General features: G+C 42.2%; 1 protein-coding gene across 2 annotated transcripts in view; it reads right to left on the bottom strand.

Moving 5' to 3' along the window:
* Positions 1 to 20,112, bottom strand: part of TC2N (tandem C2 domains, nuclear) — a 34,847-nt gene that overhangs the window by 3,802 nt on the left and 10,933 nt on the right. Inside the window, exons 2-11 of one of the 2 annotated variants that reach the window (XM_033141041.1) lie at positions 17,978 to 18,062; positions 16,207 to 16,434; positions 13,926 to 14,102; positions 12,939 to 13,030; positions 11,660 to 11,735; positions 9,338 to 9,438; positions 6,847 to 6,963; positions 4,637 to 4,828; positions 2,671 to 2,785; positions 1,433 to 1,632 (exon numbers count right to left, since the gene is read on the bottom strand). In XM_033141041.1, the coding sequence (XP_032996932.1) occupies positions 1,433 to 1,632; positions 2,671 to 2,785; positions 4,637 to 4,828; positions 6,847 to 6,963; positions 9,338 to 9,438; positions 11,660 to 11,735; positions 12,939 to 13,030; positions 13,926 to 14,102; positions 16,207 to 16,434; positions 17,978 to 18,062 (1,383 nt within the window). Of the gene's footprint in view, positions 1 to 1,432; positions 1,633 to 2,670; positions 2,786 to 4,636; positions 4,829 to 6,846; positions 6,964 to 9,337; positions 9,439 to 11,659; positions 11,736 to 12,938; positions 13,031 to 13,925; positions 14,103 to 16,206; positions 16,435 to 17,977; positions 18,104 to 20,112 lie in introns of both variants that reach the window. The other variant, XM_033141052.1, reaches the window with a different exon arrangement.

Below are 20,112 nucleotides of genomic sequence, written 5' to 3'. Positions count from 1 at the left end.
TGCATGGCCACGGCCCCGACTCAGGGGAGAAAAACACGTCAAGGCACATACTTATGGATCAAATAAGGCCACGGCTTCATTGCCACTTCCCCATATTCCTCATGTTAGCTAGAGGAAATCCATTAATTGTGAGGAACAATTAATGCAGAATTAGAGGTGTTACCTGCACTGGATATACCGGTAGTAGAGGTTTCAGGGACGGATTAGGCTTTTGCTATAAAAGGTCCATATTGTGCTAATATGGTGAAATGAAATTCCTCTCCACATCAGCCACTCTGAGGAGGACCTTGGCAGGGGCAGCCTTTAGTAATCTTTCATAACATGGCACCCTGTAATAGGGTATGTGCATAGGCATTGGGTATAATCTGAACAAAAAGCTATCTTGAGGGTTTATTTCTGGGGAAATGATGCATGTGGATTCTGAGAGCCACTGGTTGGGAAACCTGCAGCAGCTGCTGCTGCTGTTATTTTAATTTCTGTATCGCTTTATCTTTTTAAGGAAAAAAATCTCAAAACCATTTACAACACATTAAAACATCACATAAAACATTACTGAAGAAAGTCAAATATGAAGTATACATTCAAGGCAGCACAATTAACAGGAAACTAAAATATTATCTTAAAAGATTTCAAAATAAAACATTACAACGGAGGTCAACTGCCAAATGCACATTTAGCAAAGTTAACAAAAAATTATTTTAAATGTTTCAAAATAAAACATCATTAAAGGAAGGCAGAGATAAAATGCATATTTAAAACAGCATAATTAACAAGAGAATAAAATAATTAACAAACAAGATGGGCGGGGTATAAATAACAACAACAACAACAACTTGTTTGTACCCCACCCATCTGACTGGGTTGCCCAACATATATAAAAACATAAGAAATCATTAAACTTTAAAAATCTTCCCTATACTGGACTGCCTTCAGATGTCTTCTATGCTTATAGAACATATATGTAGCTGTTGCTGCCAATCCTGCCAATGGTGGTCCATGGCAGGCGGTGGCTGTGGGTCCATGACTTGGGTCTGCACTAAGAGACAGTTAATATGGTCTCTGGCCTCCTCAGCTTCTGTAGCTGTAGTCAGTCAGGGCCCTGCACTTCCTGGCCAAGTGGGAAAAGGCCTGCAAGGCAAGGAGCAGGTCCCCCAGGACTCAAAGCAAAAGTCCATTCCATTTGGATTTTGAGTTTAGGATCCCAGATCTAGTCTCCAGTTGAGCTAACTAACTAGCACTCCACAGGAAGAAGCTTGAAGCTGAAATTCACAAGATTTGATAAACAGAAGGCATTTTTTGATCTTTAAAAAGCATAGTGCCAAAGCAGAGGTGTGACCTAACTGACTTCTAAAAATCCAGACTCATGTTAATTTCCAGCTTAATATTGTGTGTGTGTGTGTGTGTGTGTGTGTGTGCGCGCAAATAAACCAACCTGTCCCAGAAAGTGTTTTCTTCTCACTGAGCTCCTGCTGTATAGTCTGATGAGAAAGTTTATCCCATGTTCATTGTTGCTCACTGGAAAAATCATAGTTTCTCCCCACTTCACTCGACCATTTGTGGATTTCAGTAGCCGGGTCTTTTTCTTATCAACCAGCCCTTCAGTGCTAAGCATAGCAGCCTTTACAAAATAATCTAGCATGGAAGAAAATGGCAGTAAGAGATGGCAGGCAGGCAGGCAAACAAACAAACAAACAAACAAACAAATAATTATAATAATATCATATCATATCATATCATCACTGGAATAGGGACTAAACTTTTCTTCACAGTCACAGTTTTCTAAAGGAGGGACTTCCCCTTATCCTCAGCAGTCCTGCCTGCCTGTTTTCTCCCATGGAACTGAATTGGTGCAACTAAAATTTGGGCCAGCCACATATTTAAACCTTTAGCATTTGAACACACTTGCACCAGGGAGTGTAGCAGAACCTATGAATTAGATTATTTATAATAAAAGAGCAAGAGAGGGGTTGCAAGAATAGTATAGTTGCTTCCCTTATTACTCATGTTTTCATACACAGGGCAGAGCACCTCTCCATACAGATCAGAGTACTGTATAAATTTGTTGTTGTTCAGTCGTTCAGTCGTGTCCGACTCTTCGTGACCCCATGGACCAGAGCACACCAGGCACGCCTATCCTTCACTACCTCTCACAGTTTGGCCAAACTCATGCTAGTCGCTTCGAGAACACTGTCCAACCATCTCATCCTCTGTCGTCCCCTTCTCCTTGTGCCCTCCATCTTTCCCAACATCAGGGTCTTTTCTAGGGAGTCTTCTCTTCTCATGAGGTGGCCAAAGTACTGGAGCCTCAACTTCAGGATCTGTCCTTCCAGTGAGCACTCAGGGCTGATTTCTTTAAGAATGGATAGGTTTGATCTTCTTGCAGTCCATGGGACTCTCAAGAGTCTCCTCCAGCACCATATAAATACTACTCTTATATTACAGAATTAACAAAACAAACATGTTGCTTGCTTTGCATACCAAACACAGACAGTAGAAAATCTACTGGAACAGATACATATAACGGAAGTAAAATTTAACTAGCACTCCACCGGTGAATTTATGTCAAATACTGACAATGACTGATCTATATACTATTGGCAATCAAACTGCTTGTCTACGCTGCCACAAAGTATTCTAGAAAAGGACATACAAAATCATTGCAATACATACTTGAAGACAGTGGTGTGGTAGAGCTTGGGAGGTTCTGGGCTTCAAAAATTTGCAACTGGATCCGACTGTTTACTGCTTGAAAACAGGTGCCTATTTTCATTTCTGCAGGGGACACCTGGACGGAGAATAAGAATGCAAAGACATATTCCATTTAACTCTGAGCCAAGTTGTACAGCTCTGAAACAGAAGGTCTTTATTATAAAGGTGTTAAGTGAAGAGATCAGGTGTTATTAATTACTTTCTGTTTTGACACACACGAGGAATGCCAGCTTACTCGGGAGTGTTGGACTGGTAGGCTCATGCACATTCTGGGTTGTAATGTTGCAACCCTGCCCAAATGTGTTAGAATTTCTAAGCTAGAATCCAAATAGCCACACAGGCTCATGGAAAGAAGCTTGCACCAGCTCTGTGGAATCTATTTTCTTTAGACAGCAGGATTCCCACCTCCATTCCTGCTGGCTATTGTTAGAAGAAAAGCAATCCCACTGGACTCACAAAATTAATTTCATGGTTCTTTGGAACCTGTCCCACCAAAGCTTAATACGTGAGGCCACAATATGAGTCCTTTGTGTAAAACTCTACAGTAGCAAGGCTCCATAATTAAAATCCACCCACCACGTGGTAGGTTGAATACATCTATCTAATCCCTATTTTTTCCTGTGTTGTAAGCATGCCCAAGTACAGTTAAAAAAGAAAAGTTTATTGCCTCTGTCAATCGCAGCTGTAACAGTTTCAGATTCAGCATATGCCATAAATTAGCCAAAGCTTCACAATGTTTTACTCAGAACTCTTAGCAACCCAGCTGTTGTTGACTACAGATTATGGAGGTTTTCTCCCTAAATCAAGTTTTGCTCCAGAGCACACAATCTCAAGGAGGAAAGGAAGAGCTGATTACCAGGACAGAACTTCTAAGAACCAAAATCCATTTAAAAATAATTATTTCATGAAGAATTAAATGTTTTCAGAACACCTGATTATTACCCATCAGCCAAAAAGCAGTTGTATTTCAAGGTCGTGATATTCTATGATGTTCATAGATTTTTCCGAACAGAATATTAATTAATTTTACTGAATTGTGCTTAGGTGTATTGCATGAGATGCAACAGCTGTATACTATAGGGAACCAATAATTTAGTGTTCATCCACGCTTCCCCAACTGCTTTCCCCTGGAGAAATCCCACTGTTTACTGCTGAATCAGAGCAAACATCAACTGTTTTCTCCAGATTTATGTTTGTTCTGAGTTAGTGCTAAAGAGTGTTTTTTTTTCCTGGAGGAAAGCAGCAGGGCAAAGGCAAAACTGCCTGGGCTCATGGTTAGAAGTGAGGTTACAGGGAACCAGGCAGAGGGCCTTCTCGGTAGTGGCACCCACCCTGTGGAATACCCTCCCATCAGATGTCAAGGAATTAAACAACTACCTGACTTTTAGAAAACATCTGAAGGCAGCCCTGTTTAGGGAAGTTTTTAATGTTTGATTTTTATCGTGTTTTTAATATTCTGTTGAGAGCCGCCCAGAGTGGCTGGGGAGGCCCAGCCAGATGGGCGGGGTATAAGTAATAATTAATTAATTAATTAATTAATTATTAACACAGGACAAGCAGATGTGTGGACAAGCCCTTAGTCCTCTTACATTCCCAAGTTATCTAGAAATACCCATCTTGCATCAAGGAAGAGCCGAGTCTTTTTCTGTGATCCAACCTTAGAATGCAGAACCTATTATTAAAGCGCAATTAACATAGCCAGGGGGTTCATCATTCAGGTTATCATCTTGATAGTTATCAATGAATAACTTAGTGGAAGGCACAAGAAGTAAACAGCTATTTGTTTGTTGTATTTTCAGGATTAATGCAGTTGCTTATATAATGATGATAAAGGATCAGTTTCAGAATCCTATTCAGTACTCAGATGTGCCCTAAGCAATGTTCATTCCAGATGACTTCCAAGGCTCCTTAGAACACAGTAACTTACTGAAGCTTTGGAAGGAGGTGCTACCACCAACCAGTTGTCTGTTTCTTGCGAGCTGAGCTCTCGCAGCGGCAAAACACATTCCCCGATAGTTTTCTTCCTAGGAATCTGAGCTTGTACTTTGAAGACAAGCCTCGCAGTCTGCAGAAGTTGCAGTCTGATGGCAAACACAAATGTTTCCATGAATTCAATGTCCTACAAGGAAAGGATAATAATTACATAATGGAGCAATCAAAACGGTGAACCTAATCCTAACAGCAAACACACCAGCAGCTTTTGTTAAAGCCGATAGCAGTTTAAAAATAAACAATAGGAGCTTTCCAGTTGATTGTAACACCTAGATTCTCATCTCGAAATGTGCTATTCGTACATTAGCAGTCATCCAAAAGCAGTGCGGAAGCACCCTCCTAAAACCAGCAGGACCAAAGGCATGTGAATTAAGGAGAAGCGATCCATAAGCATCCATAAAAGCAGCAGGTTGCTGAAATTAATAAAGATTCTTATGAACAGAACAAAAAAGAGGGAACCTGTCAGATCTCCACTGGAGGGGCATTCTACTGTTATGGTAACACCATCAAAAAGGCCTGTTTCTTGCACCCACTGGTGTTGCATAATCTCATGTAACATGTGATAGGAAGCAGGAGTTCAGATGTCAATCTTAAAGCTTGGGCTGGTCCTATAGAACTGCCTGGATAATGGATAATGCTACATCTGCTGTGATGAACTCATGGGGTGTACAGTTCCCCAGAGAACAAAGCCTGATGCTTTTTGGAATGTCATTCTTTACACGTGGAGAACTAAAGGGAAAAAGCGTATGGACATAAGGCTCGTGCCAGGACTGATCAAGCAGCTATTAACAGTTCTGAGAAGGTCTCAAGACTTCACAGGAAGCCTCTGAAAATGAAGCCCAAAACAAAAACCTAAGTGCACACAACTGTGTAACTTCCCCCAGATTCAGACTGTGACAGATAGATGTAATTGAAGTGGCAGGTGTTGACACTTGTCCCTGGCTTAAGTTCAAGCAAAACAAAAAGATCACAGCAACATGCTGCATGGTATGCTTTAATGCACAAGGGGAAGGGCCCTAGAAATACAGAACTCTGGAAAAACATAGGGTTGCCAATTTTTTTCCTGGCAGGGCTTCTGTTCCTTTAACAGCTGCATAACAGGCAGAAATCAGTAGGCAAAACTTACTCTGCCATAGGGATTCAGAGATGGAAGGAGGTTTGATTTTTTTTATGCAGCTGTTAAAGGCATAGAGACACTACCAGTAAGAGTTTGTAATCCTCCCAAAATCACATTGCTGCCCAAGTGATCCACATGATGACAAATGCCATAAGCAATGAGGCACACAGACCGTTCTACTGCACTGAATGGACAGCAAAGTCGTTACACTGGTGGAATGGTTCAGCAATGGGCCATTATTTTGCCTCTTAAGTTGTGCAATGTCTTTAGAGTCACCAACACTCATACATATTTAAAAGTAGCCTCCTTTAAGGTAAGCTCAGCCCTATGCACCAGCAAACATTCATTTTCCCATGTTAAATTGAAGCACATGGATATCAAATCAGTATAATTGACTTCTAGTCCTGCTACGCTCTTAAAAGATTCTAACTCCTGCTCCTGCAGACCTCTCTCTAGGTCTCATCATTGAAGAGGCTATGTGTGCCTTTTAATGTCAGGCTTGGTCCAGACTATCTGCCACTGTGAACAAGGGAGGCAATAAGGGGCACCACCCATCCTATCCAGAGCAACTGGTGAGGAATTAAAGGTATCGACTCTAATTACCGCTTTTGAACTAGAATAGAGCCATGTTACCAGGATCAAAATCCCTTCTCCAATTTGCTGCTTTTCTAACACAGAGAGAGCATGAAAAGTCACTCAAAACTATCGAAAGCCCTGAGAATGCCCAGAGAGAGGAGAGAACAACAGGGGTCCCCAAGTGCTTGGAAAAATTTACAAGGTTTAGTAGCCACTGAATAGAGTTCCCTACATGACACCCTGGCATAAAGCTGGCTTAGTCTCTATGGATATAATTAAGTGATAAAACAATTTAGCCTCTGCACAAGACCAGCAGACAGGATTCTTTCATCTTGATTGACTAGGGCTATCGGCATGTAAGATTCAGTGGGGGATCTCTAGCAGTTCTTAAAATCAGTGATTCACATTGGGCGGAGGGGGGCGATCAAGATTTTTTTTAAAGTGTCACTTACACTGGAAGCTTCCCTTGGTGAGCATCTGAATTGCACTGGCTTGGGCAGTGTAATAGTTCCTTTGATGGAAATGTGGGGGTTTTCTCCAAGGCTAGATGACCAGCTCAGATCTTTGCACTGCAATTTTGAAAATTGAAAACGGCTTTTATCCTACCGGCAACCAAACTGCTTGTCTGTTTTATTTGCTTGCTTTAACGTTCCTGCCTTATTTGCAAGTACTGCTATTTTCAACCCTCTCCCTAGAAGAATGTGGTTCTCCAACCTCATAGAATCTCAGGCAAACTTTTGCAGATTTAGAGAGCACTAGCTGGGGGGCAGAGAAACCATTTCACAATGGGTCTCCCTCCAAGATGCTTGTTTAGCATGCAAGCCTCACCCCCACACCGAGCTGGTCAACATTAGATTAACAGATTGCCACAACATAAAAACCACCACAGAATACAGTGGTACCTCGAATTACAAACACCTCAGGTTACAAACGCTTCAGGTTACAAACTCCGCTAACCTGGAAGAGTTACCTCGAGTTGAGAACTTTGCCCCAGGATGAGAACGGAAATCATGTGCCAGCGGTGCAGCGGCAGCAAGAGGCCCCATTAGTGAAAGCACGCCTCTGTTAAGAATAGTTTCAGGTTAAGAACGGACCTCCGGAACGAATTAAGTTCGTAACTAGAGGCACCACTGTATTTGTTAGCTTAAACCAATCCCCTCCCTCCAAACAACATTTCCTCTCCAAATAACACACATGGTGTCTTTGAGACAAAGCTTTGTATACACACGCACCCAGGTTCAGACCCTCACGTCTCCTGTTACAAGGATGCCACAGAGCAAGTGCTAGTCATAGTAGACATTTGTGAGCTAGTAGGACCAATGATTGACTCAGTATAAGGTAATTCCATTTCTTATGTTTCTCCCACCCTTCACTAAGGCAGTATACACACTATGCCAGGGGTCGGCAACTAAGGCCTGGGGGCCGGATGCGGCCCATCAGGCTCATTAATCCAGCCCGCAAACCTTGTGGGCCCTGCCGCCCACTTGGTCAGTCCCTGCACTAAACTGACGTGGCGCGGAGGCCTTGCCGTTCGGGGACTGACTTCCGCGATGCTGCCGCAGCTTTGGATTGGCCGCAGGAAGTTCCTGCAGCCAATCTAAAGCCGTGGACACCTCTGGGAGGGCAGTGACTCTGGCGCGGCTTTGGATTGGCCGCAGAAAGCTTCTGCAGCCATTCCGAAGCTGCGGACGCCTCTGGGTGACGCCCCTTCCTTCCCGCTGAGGCGGCCGCGTATGGCCAAGAGCCGAGGGGGAGGAAGCGGTGGCGGGAAGGCTGCCTCCACCGCCCAGGCCAGTGGCATGCGCTTTGCAGACCCTTGGCCAAGGCAGAGGACGACGCCGTTGCTGCTGAAGATGAGGCGGTTTCGGCAGCTGTGGCATGAGTGGCAGCAGTGGGGGGGTCCTTTCGGGAGGAGGGGTCCTTTGGGGAGGGGGCTGCTTTCGGGAGGGGTGTGTGCTTTAGGGAGAGGGTGGGTCCGCCCCCCCAAGGTCTGAGGGACAGTGGACTGGCCCCCTCCTGAAAAAGTTTGCTGTCCCCTGCACTATGCCTTTAGAGTACATAGTCCCAACTCAAGAATCGTGGAACTGTAGTTTATTGAGGATGCGGGGAATTGTAGCTCTGTGAGGGGTTAATTACAGTTTCAGAAATCTTTTTTTAGGGGGGGATGGGCTTTAAATATAAGGTGTGTGTGCAGACTCTAACCTGCCTAAGATTAATACTGCCTACACAAACCTATTGGTATTTCTCCCAGCTTTTATCAGATTGCAACCTAAGGAACCATTTTGGGTTGCTGCTTTTTAACATAAAAAGAAACTTAGTAGGATGCTATATATATATACTGTTATATGTAGCATGAAAATAAAATTTCAGGAAAAAATAGAGCAGAGTGAGATACTGGCAGTATTCTATATACCTAGGGCACACTGTGAATACTTTTACTTCATAGAAAGTGGTTATCTATCTTAGCTGCCTTTTCCAATGACGTTGATTCCCACTACCACCACCACCCCCGCCGCACTTCCATAAGGCTGAAGACTTCACTGGAATCAAATGCGCCACTCTTGGGGGAGATCTGGTTACTGTGTAATTGAGAGCAGGGTATATAGCCAGAGACATTGTGTGCATTTATTTATTTAATCTGTAAGCATCTCCCCTTAGGCATATCAGTTCCTCCCCAGAGGAGTAGGACAGAGCCAGCATATGACATGTGCTTTAAGGAGCCAGGCAAAGTTTCGCCAAAGCGATGGCAAAAATGTCCAGTTTTTAAAATTATTATTATTGCAAGGGATTGGTGAAGGAAATATGAAAGAAGAGTCGGGCCAACGGATCTGTGTGTGCTTTAGAGAAGTAGGATGGAGGTGCACAAGCTAAACTCCTGCCCAACATCACCAGTGTAAGGCTAACTGTGAGCTCAGTTCTCGAGGTCTTGCTAGGCTCACTTACTTTCAAGATTGTGATCCAGATCTGTTCAACGTGAGGAACGTAGCACACCTTCACATTGAGCCTGCCAAATTCTCGCTCATCACCTGATAACGTAATGGTATCTGTGGATAAAGCCAAGAACTCATTTAGGACTTGTTCTCAAAGACTCCAAAGCAATGTTCAAATTGGTGAACCAGGATTATCAGCGATGTTATTGTTGTAAAAGAGCCCTCACTATTTATTTCCATTTATAATTCATCATGCTCCTGTTATCGTCAGGATTCATGGAAGTATGACCCACGGGGAAATATAGCAGTTGTGCACTGAAGTGCTGCAAATGTTTCTACTGCTGTATCAACTATTTGTAAATTAATCCCAAGTAAAAATGCATTATCGGAGGCTTCTTGAAATTATATTAACTAATTATATAAGGTTGCAACTGTTTCTTCTTGGAGAGCTCTGTAGCGCTTAACATCTACACTAATAGGACAAAACAGGTGAACCTTTTCACTGTTGCATATCCACTCCCAGAAAAGTTTTAACAAAAGGCACAGAAGCTTTGCCTGAAAATAGCAGCTGCAACTTGGTACTGTTGTACATTCTGACCCTGAAGGAGTTATCATGTTTCTCCTTCATTTATGGGGTAGTTATCTTCCTGTCTGTCACACACCACATAAAACTAATTTCATTTAAGTGTGAGCAATTCTTCTTCGCCCTAGTAAGACACAAGTTGGAAGCCATGTTTTGATCACACAGCAAGGGCAATCTCAGGACATGTATTCCTGAGCTGGATATCTGCACCGGTTGGCTGTCCAAACAGAATAACATGGCTATAATAAAACAAAAGCCAAGGCAACTGCACTTATCCTTTTCTAATTAGATGGGATAGCACTTCAACTTGATTCCAAAATGACTGCTTGCCTAACTGATTTATCATGTTGGCAACAATGACCTGACCTACTACATCCTGAAAATCTGTTGTATTTTCTTAACCATGTTGTATTCCAATCAGTCATCTCATATTTCCCCAGTACCCAGCTCCCTGCATACAACAGATCCTGAACTACTCAGCTTACAGCCATTGTCTTTACTGTGGGCTTCCACCTAAATGAACATCTCTAGGAACAGACTCTACATTGACCAGAATCAAACATTCAGAAAAAGCACATGGTACAGTCCATTCTGGTTTGTACCAATTCAGGCTGCATGTAGGGACCTCCATATTTGAGTGCTTCCATGAAAAGGCTCCATCTGTGCGCAGTGTCCTGTCAAAATCCCTCCACTCGGACATGCTAGCTTTCCAATTACAGTGGTGCCTCGCAAGACGAAATTAATTCATTCAGCGAGTCGTTTCGTATTGCGAAAATTTCGTCTTGCAAAGCACAATTTCCCATAGGAATGCATTGAAATTTTCGTCTTGCGAAGCACGACCATAGAAAAATTCGTCTTGCGAGTCACCTAAAAAATCGCAAAACCCTTTCGTCTAGCGAGTTTTTCGTTGTGCGAGGCATTCGTCTTGCGAGGTACCACTGTACATGGAGAAGGATTCAAATATGTAAGCTTTCGTCCTATCCCTCCCCCGTGTACCGATTAAATACAGCAAGCAGACATTCTATTTCTACATATTTGAACTGGAACTTATATTCATGGGAATAAAGCAACTTGGGCTTGTGCTCTGACTAAACTGTGCCTGCAGTGTGGCTCACGATACAGCCAGCCATTGCTTAATGGCTTGCCATGAGCTCGCTGGCAGTGTTTTTCTCCATTTCCTGGCTGGGCAATACTGACACAGGTGTTATTCTGATGAGACGATATTGTCCTTCAGAGCTTTGTTCTTAAACAGATTGCAAATGGCTTTCTGCAAAAGACTTTCCCACACACTGGCTGTGCTGCATCCTTCTTTGGAAGTGCAAGGCCTTATGTTCTGGAGCACTGAAGTCATTGTGGCTGTGTTACAGTACTAAAATCAGTAGGAATAACAAGGCTGAAGCAGAACAAATCTTCAAGTTTCAGTCAGAAAGCCACAACCTTAGTCGTTCCTGAAAGATCTGTAAAAACATAATATATAAGCTACAACGGCTCATGTCTTTGACACACTTGTGCATGGAAAAACTCCATGTTCTGGGGCTCACAAGATTCTCCCCCAAAAGAAGTAACTGGATGATTAGCTCTGAGCTTGCATTTTTACAGATCTTCTGACACAGGTGTGCCTTCGGGAATTACTTCCATAAGCAGCACATGACTTGTATTTGCAGTAACAAAATGTCCATATTCTTGATGTCATGTCTAAGCCTCAGATTTACTTTCACATTTGAACGAAGATGAACCAACAGTGTTTATTACCTAGACTCCTGTTACTACCATGCGAGTCCTTCCTGGATGAAGTGCTGCTTGGAACACTGGAGACTGAATCGTATCTCTGTCAAAAAAACAACAATGTACCTGATCAGTCAATGAGAAAACAACAACAACCAGGGATACAAGACCACCTATTCAAACTCACACAGCTTGTCAATATCTAATGAAGAAAAGGAGCTACTATGGAAGACAATGGCTCTTCCCTCCAACCTGAAATGCTATTGCAAAGCAAGAAAAACTGGCCACAATCTAGCCCACACTGGTGCTTCTTAAATCCCATTGAAGTAAATGGGACTGAAGTAGCAAAACCCTACAATAGGAATGTAGCATACAATGGTATCATGCATATTTATCCAATTTCATATCATGTTGCTGCCATAACTTGGAAGGTGTAACTTGGAAGCTGAGCCACACTGTAGGTGCTGTTTAGTCAGAGTTCAAGCCAAAGTTGCTTTATCCTCATGCATTGCAGGGGGTTGGTCTGGATGACCCTTGGGGTTCCTTTTCAATTTTTCAATTCTATGATTCTCCAAATGCATTGACAACAGTTTGTGAGACCTCTTGAAAGGGCATGTGAAACCCATTGAAGTTTGAGGAGAACATCACTAGCTCCATCACTAATTTCATGCATCAGAAAAGTAGTTATGGATTGGCCTAACAAGAAAAATTCCAGTGGGACTTGCAAATGCATATAAGACAGTGAACACTGGACAGTCCTAAACTCACTCCTGATTTCCCCCTCAAATCATATTTTAACTACTACCTGCTACCCAGCAAGTGGTGTGGCCCATATATACTCCCATTTTAGGCATTCTGGAATTGTTCCTGGTGCACACTACTGTGAGTATTATGACTATAAATGTGACTCTGTATTGTATTTTGATATTTGTTGGAGGCCGCCCAGAGTGGCTGGGGAGACCCGGCCAGATGGGCGGGGTATAAATAATAAATTATTATTATTATTATTATTATCCTTTTTCACATTACAATGACCTCGAAGGGCAATAGTGTCCAGTTATGCACTGAAATTAGATGCAAAGTGCTTTGCCAATCACTTTCCATACTTCTGCTAACACAGCCACAAATTTTCACAAACAAAATGCATTTGAATCCAGCGAAGCAGGACTCTGAAAAAGGATGAGATAATTTCTAACATAATTGAGTCAGCCATTGGAAGCATCCAAAGAAAAAGGCTAACAATGTAGGAGAATAAAGCGTGCTTCTTGGTGGGTGCAGCCTTTGAGTTATGAAAAGAATTTATTACCTGCATAAATCGGTGTGGTGGACTTGTAAGGTCAAACATAGAGTGACTTAGAGAAGAAGAGGCTGGCAATGTGCAGCTCCTTAAGTCACAAACTGAAAAGAAATGGAAGAGAGACCCCTTGTTTAAATCTCAGGAACAATATAGGAGTCTGTACAGGCTGCACACAACTGGGGGCAGAGATTGTATTGTTAAAAACAATTGAATACATAGATAGTAGATTCAAAAGTAAGATCACCCTAAGCATTTGTAGGTATAAAAACCAGTTCTGTGTCAGTGACAACTCAGAATAACTTATTATTTTTTATAAGGAACATATTTTACTGTGCCAGCCCCATTAAAAAGAAGGGAAGCTGCACAACTTTCTTGCCAGCTCCTAATAGTTCTCCACTAACTTGTGTCCACACAGAGCATAGCTGTCAACCCTCCCTGCTGTTTCCCAATGCTATAATAAGGGAATTTCCCACAAAAAGGGGAAAAGGTTGACAGCTATGACACAGAATAACTGTGTTGTATACATTGTCCGATTGCTGCTTGGTGACAAGGTACAGGGGACCAGGCCAACTAAACCATTTGTTGTTTGCCAGCAGCTGTGCTGACCTGGGCATTTGTGGGTGGGGAATTCAAAGCAGCTGTGTGTGGTTCAACATTGGGAGGTTTTCTCTCTGTCTTTCATTGTCTCCCTTTGTTTGTTTCTGAATGTGCAGAGGGTGGTAGGGCACTTGGTGTTTATAGCTCAGGGTGAGATCCTGAGCATTTGGAATTCTGACAGGCCCATGCAGGGTGAGGGGCAGCTAGGTACACTTGCCCAGGAGCTGGCTGCAAGTCCTCAAACACATGAAACAGTGGTGTGCTCCCAAAAACCACTGAGTTCATGGCTGAAAAGGGTATTTCAGGTACAATGCTGCTGTCCAAACTATACCAGGTCACTTATTTATTTCAGTTGCAGATAACGAAGAGGCGGTGGTGGGTCACTAGTTTATTATTTACCTGACCCATATAGTTTTCTTTTGTTAGATTTTTCTGGGCAGTACTGAGTCGAATCTGGAGAGTGAGAAGGCTGCTGGTACATGTAGAATGGATTATACACCACATCAACAAGAGGTCTTTGCTGGTATGCGTTGGAAACATCTGCTTTCCGGTCACCAAAATGTGCTATAGCAGAACCTGCAAGGCATGAGTTACAATATTAGGCAAATCAGCATTTCACCTAAGTGTTGCATAACATATCAGCAGGTCAGTCTACAGAGTCAAAAAACAGATGTTTCCTCTTCCTAGGTTGCATGCCTTTGCAAAGGTCAGTAGCTGAGTTGGGAAATCTTGTAAAGGTATAAAAGGTTTTCCAGGACCCAAATACTTCTAATTGAGTGTTGATACCAAGGGATATTACATTCATAAAAAGCTGAAAACAAATATACAGAAGGGAGGTGCATTACTTTGCACAGTTATTGACATTGGCAGAGCATTAAAAATTGCCTTGCGTATCCTAGTGCTTTACTTGGAGCTGCTACTAGACCCTTATTTTGTGACAATGGTATGGTATGCTCAGTGTCATGCAGAACACAAAGAGCTGCTTCGTGTCCAAGAAAAGTGTGCAGTCAAAGGGGTGTTCTAGATACACTGCTGCGACATGAAAGGCACGTACCCATGTAGGTATATCCAACATCCAACATCACATCAAAGAGCACCTATCAGAAGTGCTTCCACCAGGGCCAATGCTGCCTACACATTGCAAATACACATATGCATCAAGTGCCCTTTAAATGTGATGCTAATCACACACCAAATACCTATATGAGTAAGTGATCTTCACTCAGTATTAGCATCACTAAGTAAACAGAGGCAGCACGACCCTATGCATGTCTACTCAGAAGCAAATCCCACTGAGCTCAGTGGGTCTCTCTCTCAAGTAAAGGCATATAGGATTAAAGCCAGGGTGTGTATCCTGAGTAGACAAAGTTGAAAAGAGGAGACAGGTCCTAAACAGCACCAATGACTGGGTGGCAGTCAAGCTTCATTATCCTAATATTCCTATACATCAGGAGCATGCAGCTTTCCTCTGTATGACTGAGCACTTTTAGGTCGATTGCACGATTTCTGTGATACTCTTTCTTCACTTCTGATACTGCCTAGAGGAATGGGCAGGATCTTGCGTTAAAATCCAAATGAATAAAGAAAAAGAAATGTGACAGCTATCTGCTTCTGGGCTATGAGCAAGGCAAGTAATTCACCGTAAAATACTAGCATACAAGCCACCTTTTCCAGAGGGAAGTTTTTAATGTTTGATGTTTTCATATTTGTTGGAAGTTGCTCAGAGTGGCAAATAATAAAATTCTTCTTCTTTTTACCACTAAAACTACTAAGGAACACTTTTGAAGAATGAAATTCATCAATGTGATTGTAGAATCTGTATCTGTGCCAGAAAAACACTGCAGAAAAGGGGAATATCCCAATAATTCTGTGTGCTTTAAATCAGCAGGCACAGAATATATTTTTGACAGTCTTAGTCTTAATTCTGCATGATCTACTTTACTTTAAGACTTTTAGCTACAAACAGGTAAGGGCAAACTTTTTCAGCACAGCAACATATTTGAGTTGTTTTCCAGATCCTAAAATCAAGAATGCATTGCCTGGTAAACCACCTGACTTGCAGAACACTCCCTGGCCTGAGAGTCCTTGAGGTGCAGGTACTTCACAATAGGATACTATTTCCTCACTCAAAGGTCTCAAGGAGTGGGGGGAGGGTGGCGAGAAGGAGCTTCCAAAACACACACAAAATCCACAACACAAAAGAATACATTGTCATGGGAACCATATCTGCATGAAACAAGACCTTGGCTCTACCTTCCAACCCAGATTAGATAGTGGAAATAAAAACAGTTGGAACACAAATGATGGTCTGAAAAACACAGGTCTAATTATTTGAAGGGGTTGTAGGGAATGACTAATGCCAAACTCTGATTGAATCAGAAACCAAAGAGGCTAAAAACATTCTTGGCAAAAGCCAGGGGCTTTCATTTTGGTGTGAATGGTTACACAAACAGAAGGAGGGTCGTAAGAGCAGGTTTTTCATCTGAAGAGCTGCATGTTGTGTAGAATTTCCCCAAAGACACACAGCGGCCTGAAACACTGTGGGTATTAAGCAAGTTGGAATGCATTGCGGATGCAGGCAGCTCAACTCAATCAAGTGCCTCTGAAACTACATAGGGTATCCTTCAATTGCATAAACAAGCTGTTTTTAAGTCTGTTCTGTTTTCTTCCAGTGCTTTACCTTGAATTCCTCCAATGTGTGGATTGCCAAGGTTCCTGGGCTGAATGTAGGCAAGCTTGAACTGAGGAACCACAAAGGGCACATCCTTGCCACCTGGTGGGAGCTTGGAGAGAAGATAATCTTCCGAACAGCCAACCTGAGGTTTCACCAACACAGAAGACAAGGGAGGCTTCTCTACAACATTTGATCTATATTTGGCTGTAACTTCAGACTCCTTCTCCAGAGAGGCTGTTATTTAACATAAAAAAAGCATGAGAAGCACATTCAAGCCTTGAATGAACAGTCTGAAATGATCTTTTGTGTTTTTAACAGGATCAGAGGCAAATAGGTTTTTCCATCCTGTTAACTGCATCCCCAGAGAGGGAGCAGCAGGCAGTAAGTATATCTATCTCAGGAAGATTTGCAGTGGTTCTGAAGTGCTGTAAACCAATCCTTTTCACGGTTCACACAACTGATTCGGAGAAGGTTTAAAAGGTGATTATTGAGAGGCAAGCTGTCCATTAAACTCAACATCACAAATGCAAAATTTAAATGGTAACCTTCACAATCTACACAAGAATGAAGAATGTGTTCTACATGGAGCTGTCTTTGAAGAGGGCTTGGAAATTGCAGCTGGTGAAGAATCCTGGCCCATCTGCACAGGCTACTGATTAGTTTCCGGATCCAATTCCAAGTGCTAGTTTTGAGTTATGTGGGTCAGGGCCACCTCTCCCCACATGGACTAACCCAGACCTTGTGTTCTCCATCTGAGGCCCTTCTCTGTGTGCCCTCTCCGAGAGATGTGCGGAGAGTGGCAACAAGAGAACAGGCCTTCTCAGTGGTGGCTCCACATTTACTGAATAGCCTTCCTATGGAGGCAACCCCTGGCATCATCACTCTCTGTTTTTGGGTGCCAAGATTTGGATCTGCTTATCTTTTAGCAAGGTGAGGTGGCGTTGGATCTGTATGTGTGTGTGTGCATATATTACTTGTGGAACTGAGGATGTTTTATCCTTGCTTTTAATGCTCATTCATTTGCAAGTTGCTTTGAGTTTCTTTCTTTTTTTGCAAAAAGCAACTAATAAATAAAATTATTATTAATAATAAACATTAATAATCCAGGTTGTTACCCCGGGTCTATTCAAGTCTCTCTCTCTTCCTTCCTCCCTCCCTCCCATACCCCTCACATTTGCACACATTTACAAAATGTGCTCTACTACAGAATGGAAGAGAAAAACTCTTTAAATTCTGCAGTTATGACAAAGTAATTAGTCAACAAATGGCAACTTAAATGCAACCATCAATGACAAATATGCAAACAGTGAGTGATGGCCAACACTGTCAATGAAAAACAATCTTGCATACTGAACATTTCCCTCTCTGTTCCTCTTCCCTGAAACCCCCAGTACCACTCAAAGGTAATTTTCCTCCTTCCACTGCAGCATTGTACAACTCATTCCACAAAACTGATAAATCGCTTCAAGAGAAATATGCTGGAGGGATTAGAGGGGGCTGCAGTATTGAAGGAGGAGGAGGAGGAGGAGAAAATATATATTGCATGAGCTTGTCTTCCATTCCTGCAATGTTGGCTATCACCCAATTGCCTTACAATGGCAATAGGATATTTAAACATTTCACCCTAATACAACTTGAAAAAGAGAGTATAAATGAAATTTTGAAAGACTGGTTCTCTAAATAGAACATAGCATTTCTGGTGATCAAAATGATTGTAAGACAGCTGCCAATATACCCACGCCAGCGTTAAAAACATGCAAGATTTAACTGAACTCACCATCATGCTTTTCTTTCTCAACATACAAACATGCACTGCAACAGTTCTTGATGCATTCTGCTGCCATTACTGCTTCTAACACAAGCTGGAATGCATGCAGTCAAGAATCCAAGGTAGAAGTCAGCCCTGAAAAATAATTACCATTGCTTTAGATGAGAATACAAGAATTGAAAAGGACAAATTTATTTCATTTGTACAGCATTTCATTTACATACTTTCTATGCTGTTCAACGCAATACTTAGAAGCACAGTGTCCTAAATTAAAACACTTTCTTCGTTGGGGTTTCTAGACAGGAACTGGTAAGAAAAGCGGTAGGCTTGTGCAAGGTGTCACACAGGCAACCCATGGCTTTTGGTGCTACTTTGCCCAATTTATCTCCTACAAGGAAATACTTTTAAATAAACTGTGCTTCTATAAGGAAATACATTTGACTTCTAAAAGGAAAGGAAAAAAAACCCCTCTGAAATGGGTCATGTGCCAAATGAACACGCACTGAGCTATTAAGAGAACAGAAGGCCAGCAGCAGCAGCAGCACACTCCAGGCATTTTTATAAACAGGTGTGAGGAATAGAAATTTCAGTTTATATTTCCTTCCTTCCTTCCTTCCTTCCTTCCTTCCTCAGCTGCAACATACTCCAAATGCACTGCTGCAGAATTTTTCTAGGATGGAATTCAAACCAGGGCCACACAACCTAAGGATGGCCCTATCAGTCCAAAGCAACCAAATATCTAAAGCAGGGGTCCCCAAACTAAGGCCCGGGGGCTGGATGCGGCTCAATCGTCTTCTAAATGCGGCCCACAGACAGTCCAGGAATCAGCGTGTTTTTACATGAATAGAATGTGTGCTTTTATTTAAAATGCATCTCTGGGTTATTTGTGGGGCATAGGAATTCGTTCATTTTTTTCCAAAATACAGTCCGGCCCCCCACAAGGTCTGAGGGACAGTGGACTGGCCCCCTGCTAAAAAAGTTTGCTGACCCCTGATCTAAAGAGAGGGAGCATCTCATAAAGGATTCCACATTAGGAGCACACACAAATGCAGTGTGAGCTATTCAAAGTAATGGCCAGTTCACACAAATCAACCAACATGGAGCTGTATTCCTATGCCATTAATTGTATTTAGGGGTATTTTATTGGGTTCTAGCCACTGTTTCAATCTGCTTTTTTTGTCTCAGTGTTTTCCTACTATTATATTTTGCAGTCTTTGACTGCTTTACATTGACTGTTGTAAACTGCCTTAAGGACATTCATGTCAAAAGGTGTGATAGGATTTCTATAACTAAATGCATCAGAATGTCAAATTTTCACAATTCTAGCATAGGGGCTTGACCTGGTCACCCACTGCCATGGTACATCTTGATAGTATCAAATATTTTTCCATATCAGATTCATCCCTGCTCTCTGTTCAGGGTTTTGATGTTATCCTGTCATCTGGCTGCTAGACCAAATACTACTCACATTTGTATAGATGTGAAGATAAAAAAAAATGCTCTTGAAACTAAGAAATGTAAGATCAAAGTTGTTTTTTTATTTTAAAAAAGTCAGCCAGACACACTCCTAAAGAATTTAATCATTACTACTTCAATATAGTTGGACTAGAGAGCATAATTGTGTTAACAATTTCCAGATTTGTTTTGTTGGACAAGAAGTTAATCAGATAAATCTGATATCAAAGCCTTAATTCCCAGACGCAAGATGCAAATATTTGAAGAGGAAAACAAATACCTTTAACAATTAAGTAAAAATGGCCATAATAGGAACCAACTGTAAAGAACATAAACAATCAAGAGCTGAACATGATCTCCAGAGAAAAGCAGGTCTGTCATTGTGTTTGCTATAAGTCAGTAATTGACTAGTAGGGCTTTTGTGTGTGTGTGTAAGTCATCTTAATCTTTGAACATAACACCCACGCAAAACAAAATACTCAGCAGTGACAATACAGTGTAAAATTACAAGTCAGCAGCCTGAAGCCTGAGGTTTATTGGGCAGTACCTTTGGTTGGGGGACACTCACACACATCATGCTCCCTCTGGGATAGTTTGTCCACCTTTGGTCCCCACCCTGCACTCAGTTCTCACCTGTGCCTCCAAGAAGCTGTCAGCATGCAACAGCGGCCACACCCCAGAAAACAGCT

Source organism: Lacerta agilis, chromosome 1 (assembly GCF_009819535.1).
Source record: "Lacerta agilis isolate rLacAgi1 chromosome 1, rLacAgi1.pri, whole genome shotgun sequence".
Lineage (NCBI taxonomy): Eukaryota > Metazoa > Chordata > Lepidosauria > Squamata > Lacertidae > Lacerta > Lacerta agilis.
This window is presented reverse-complemented; position numbering and strand designations above follow the sequence as displayed.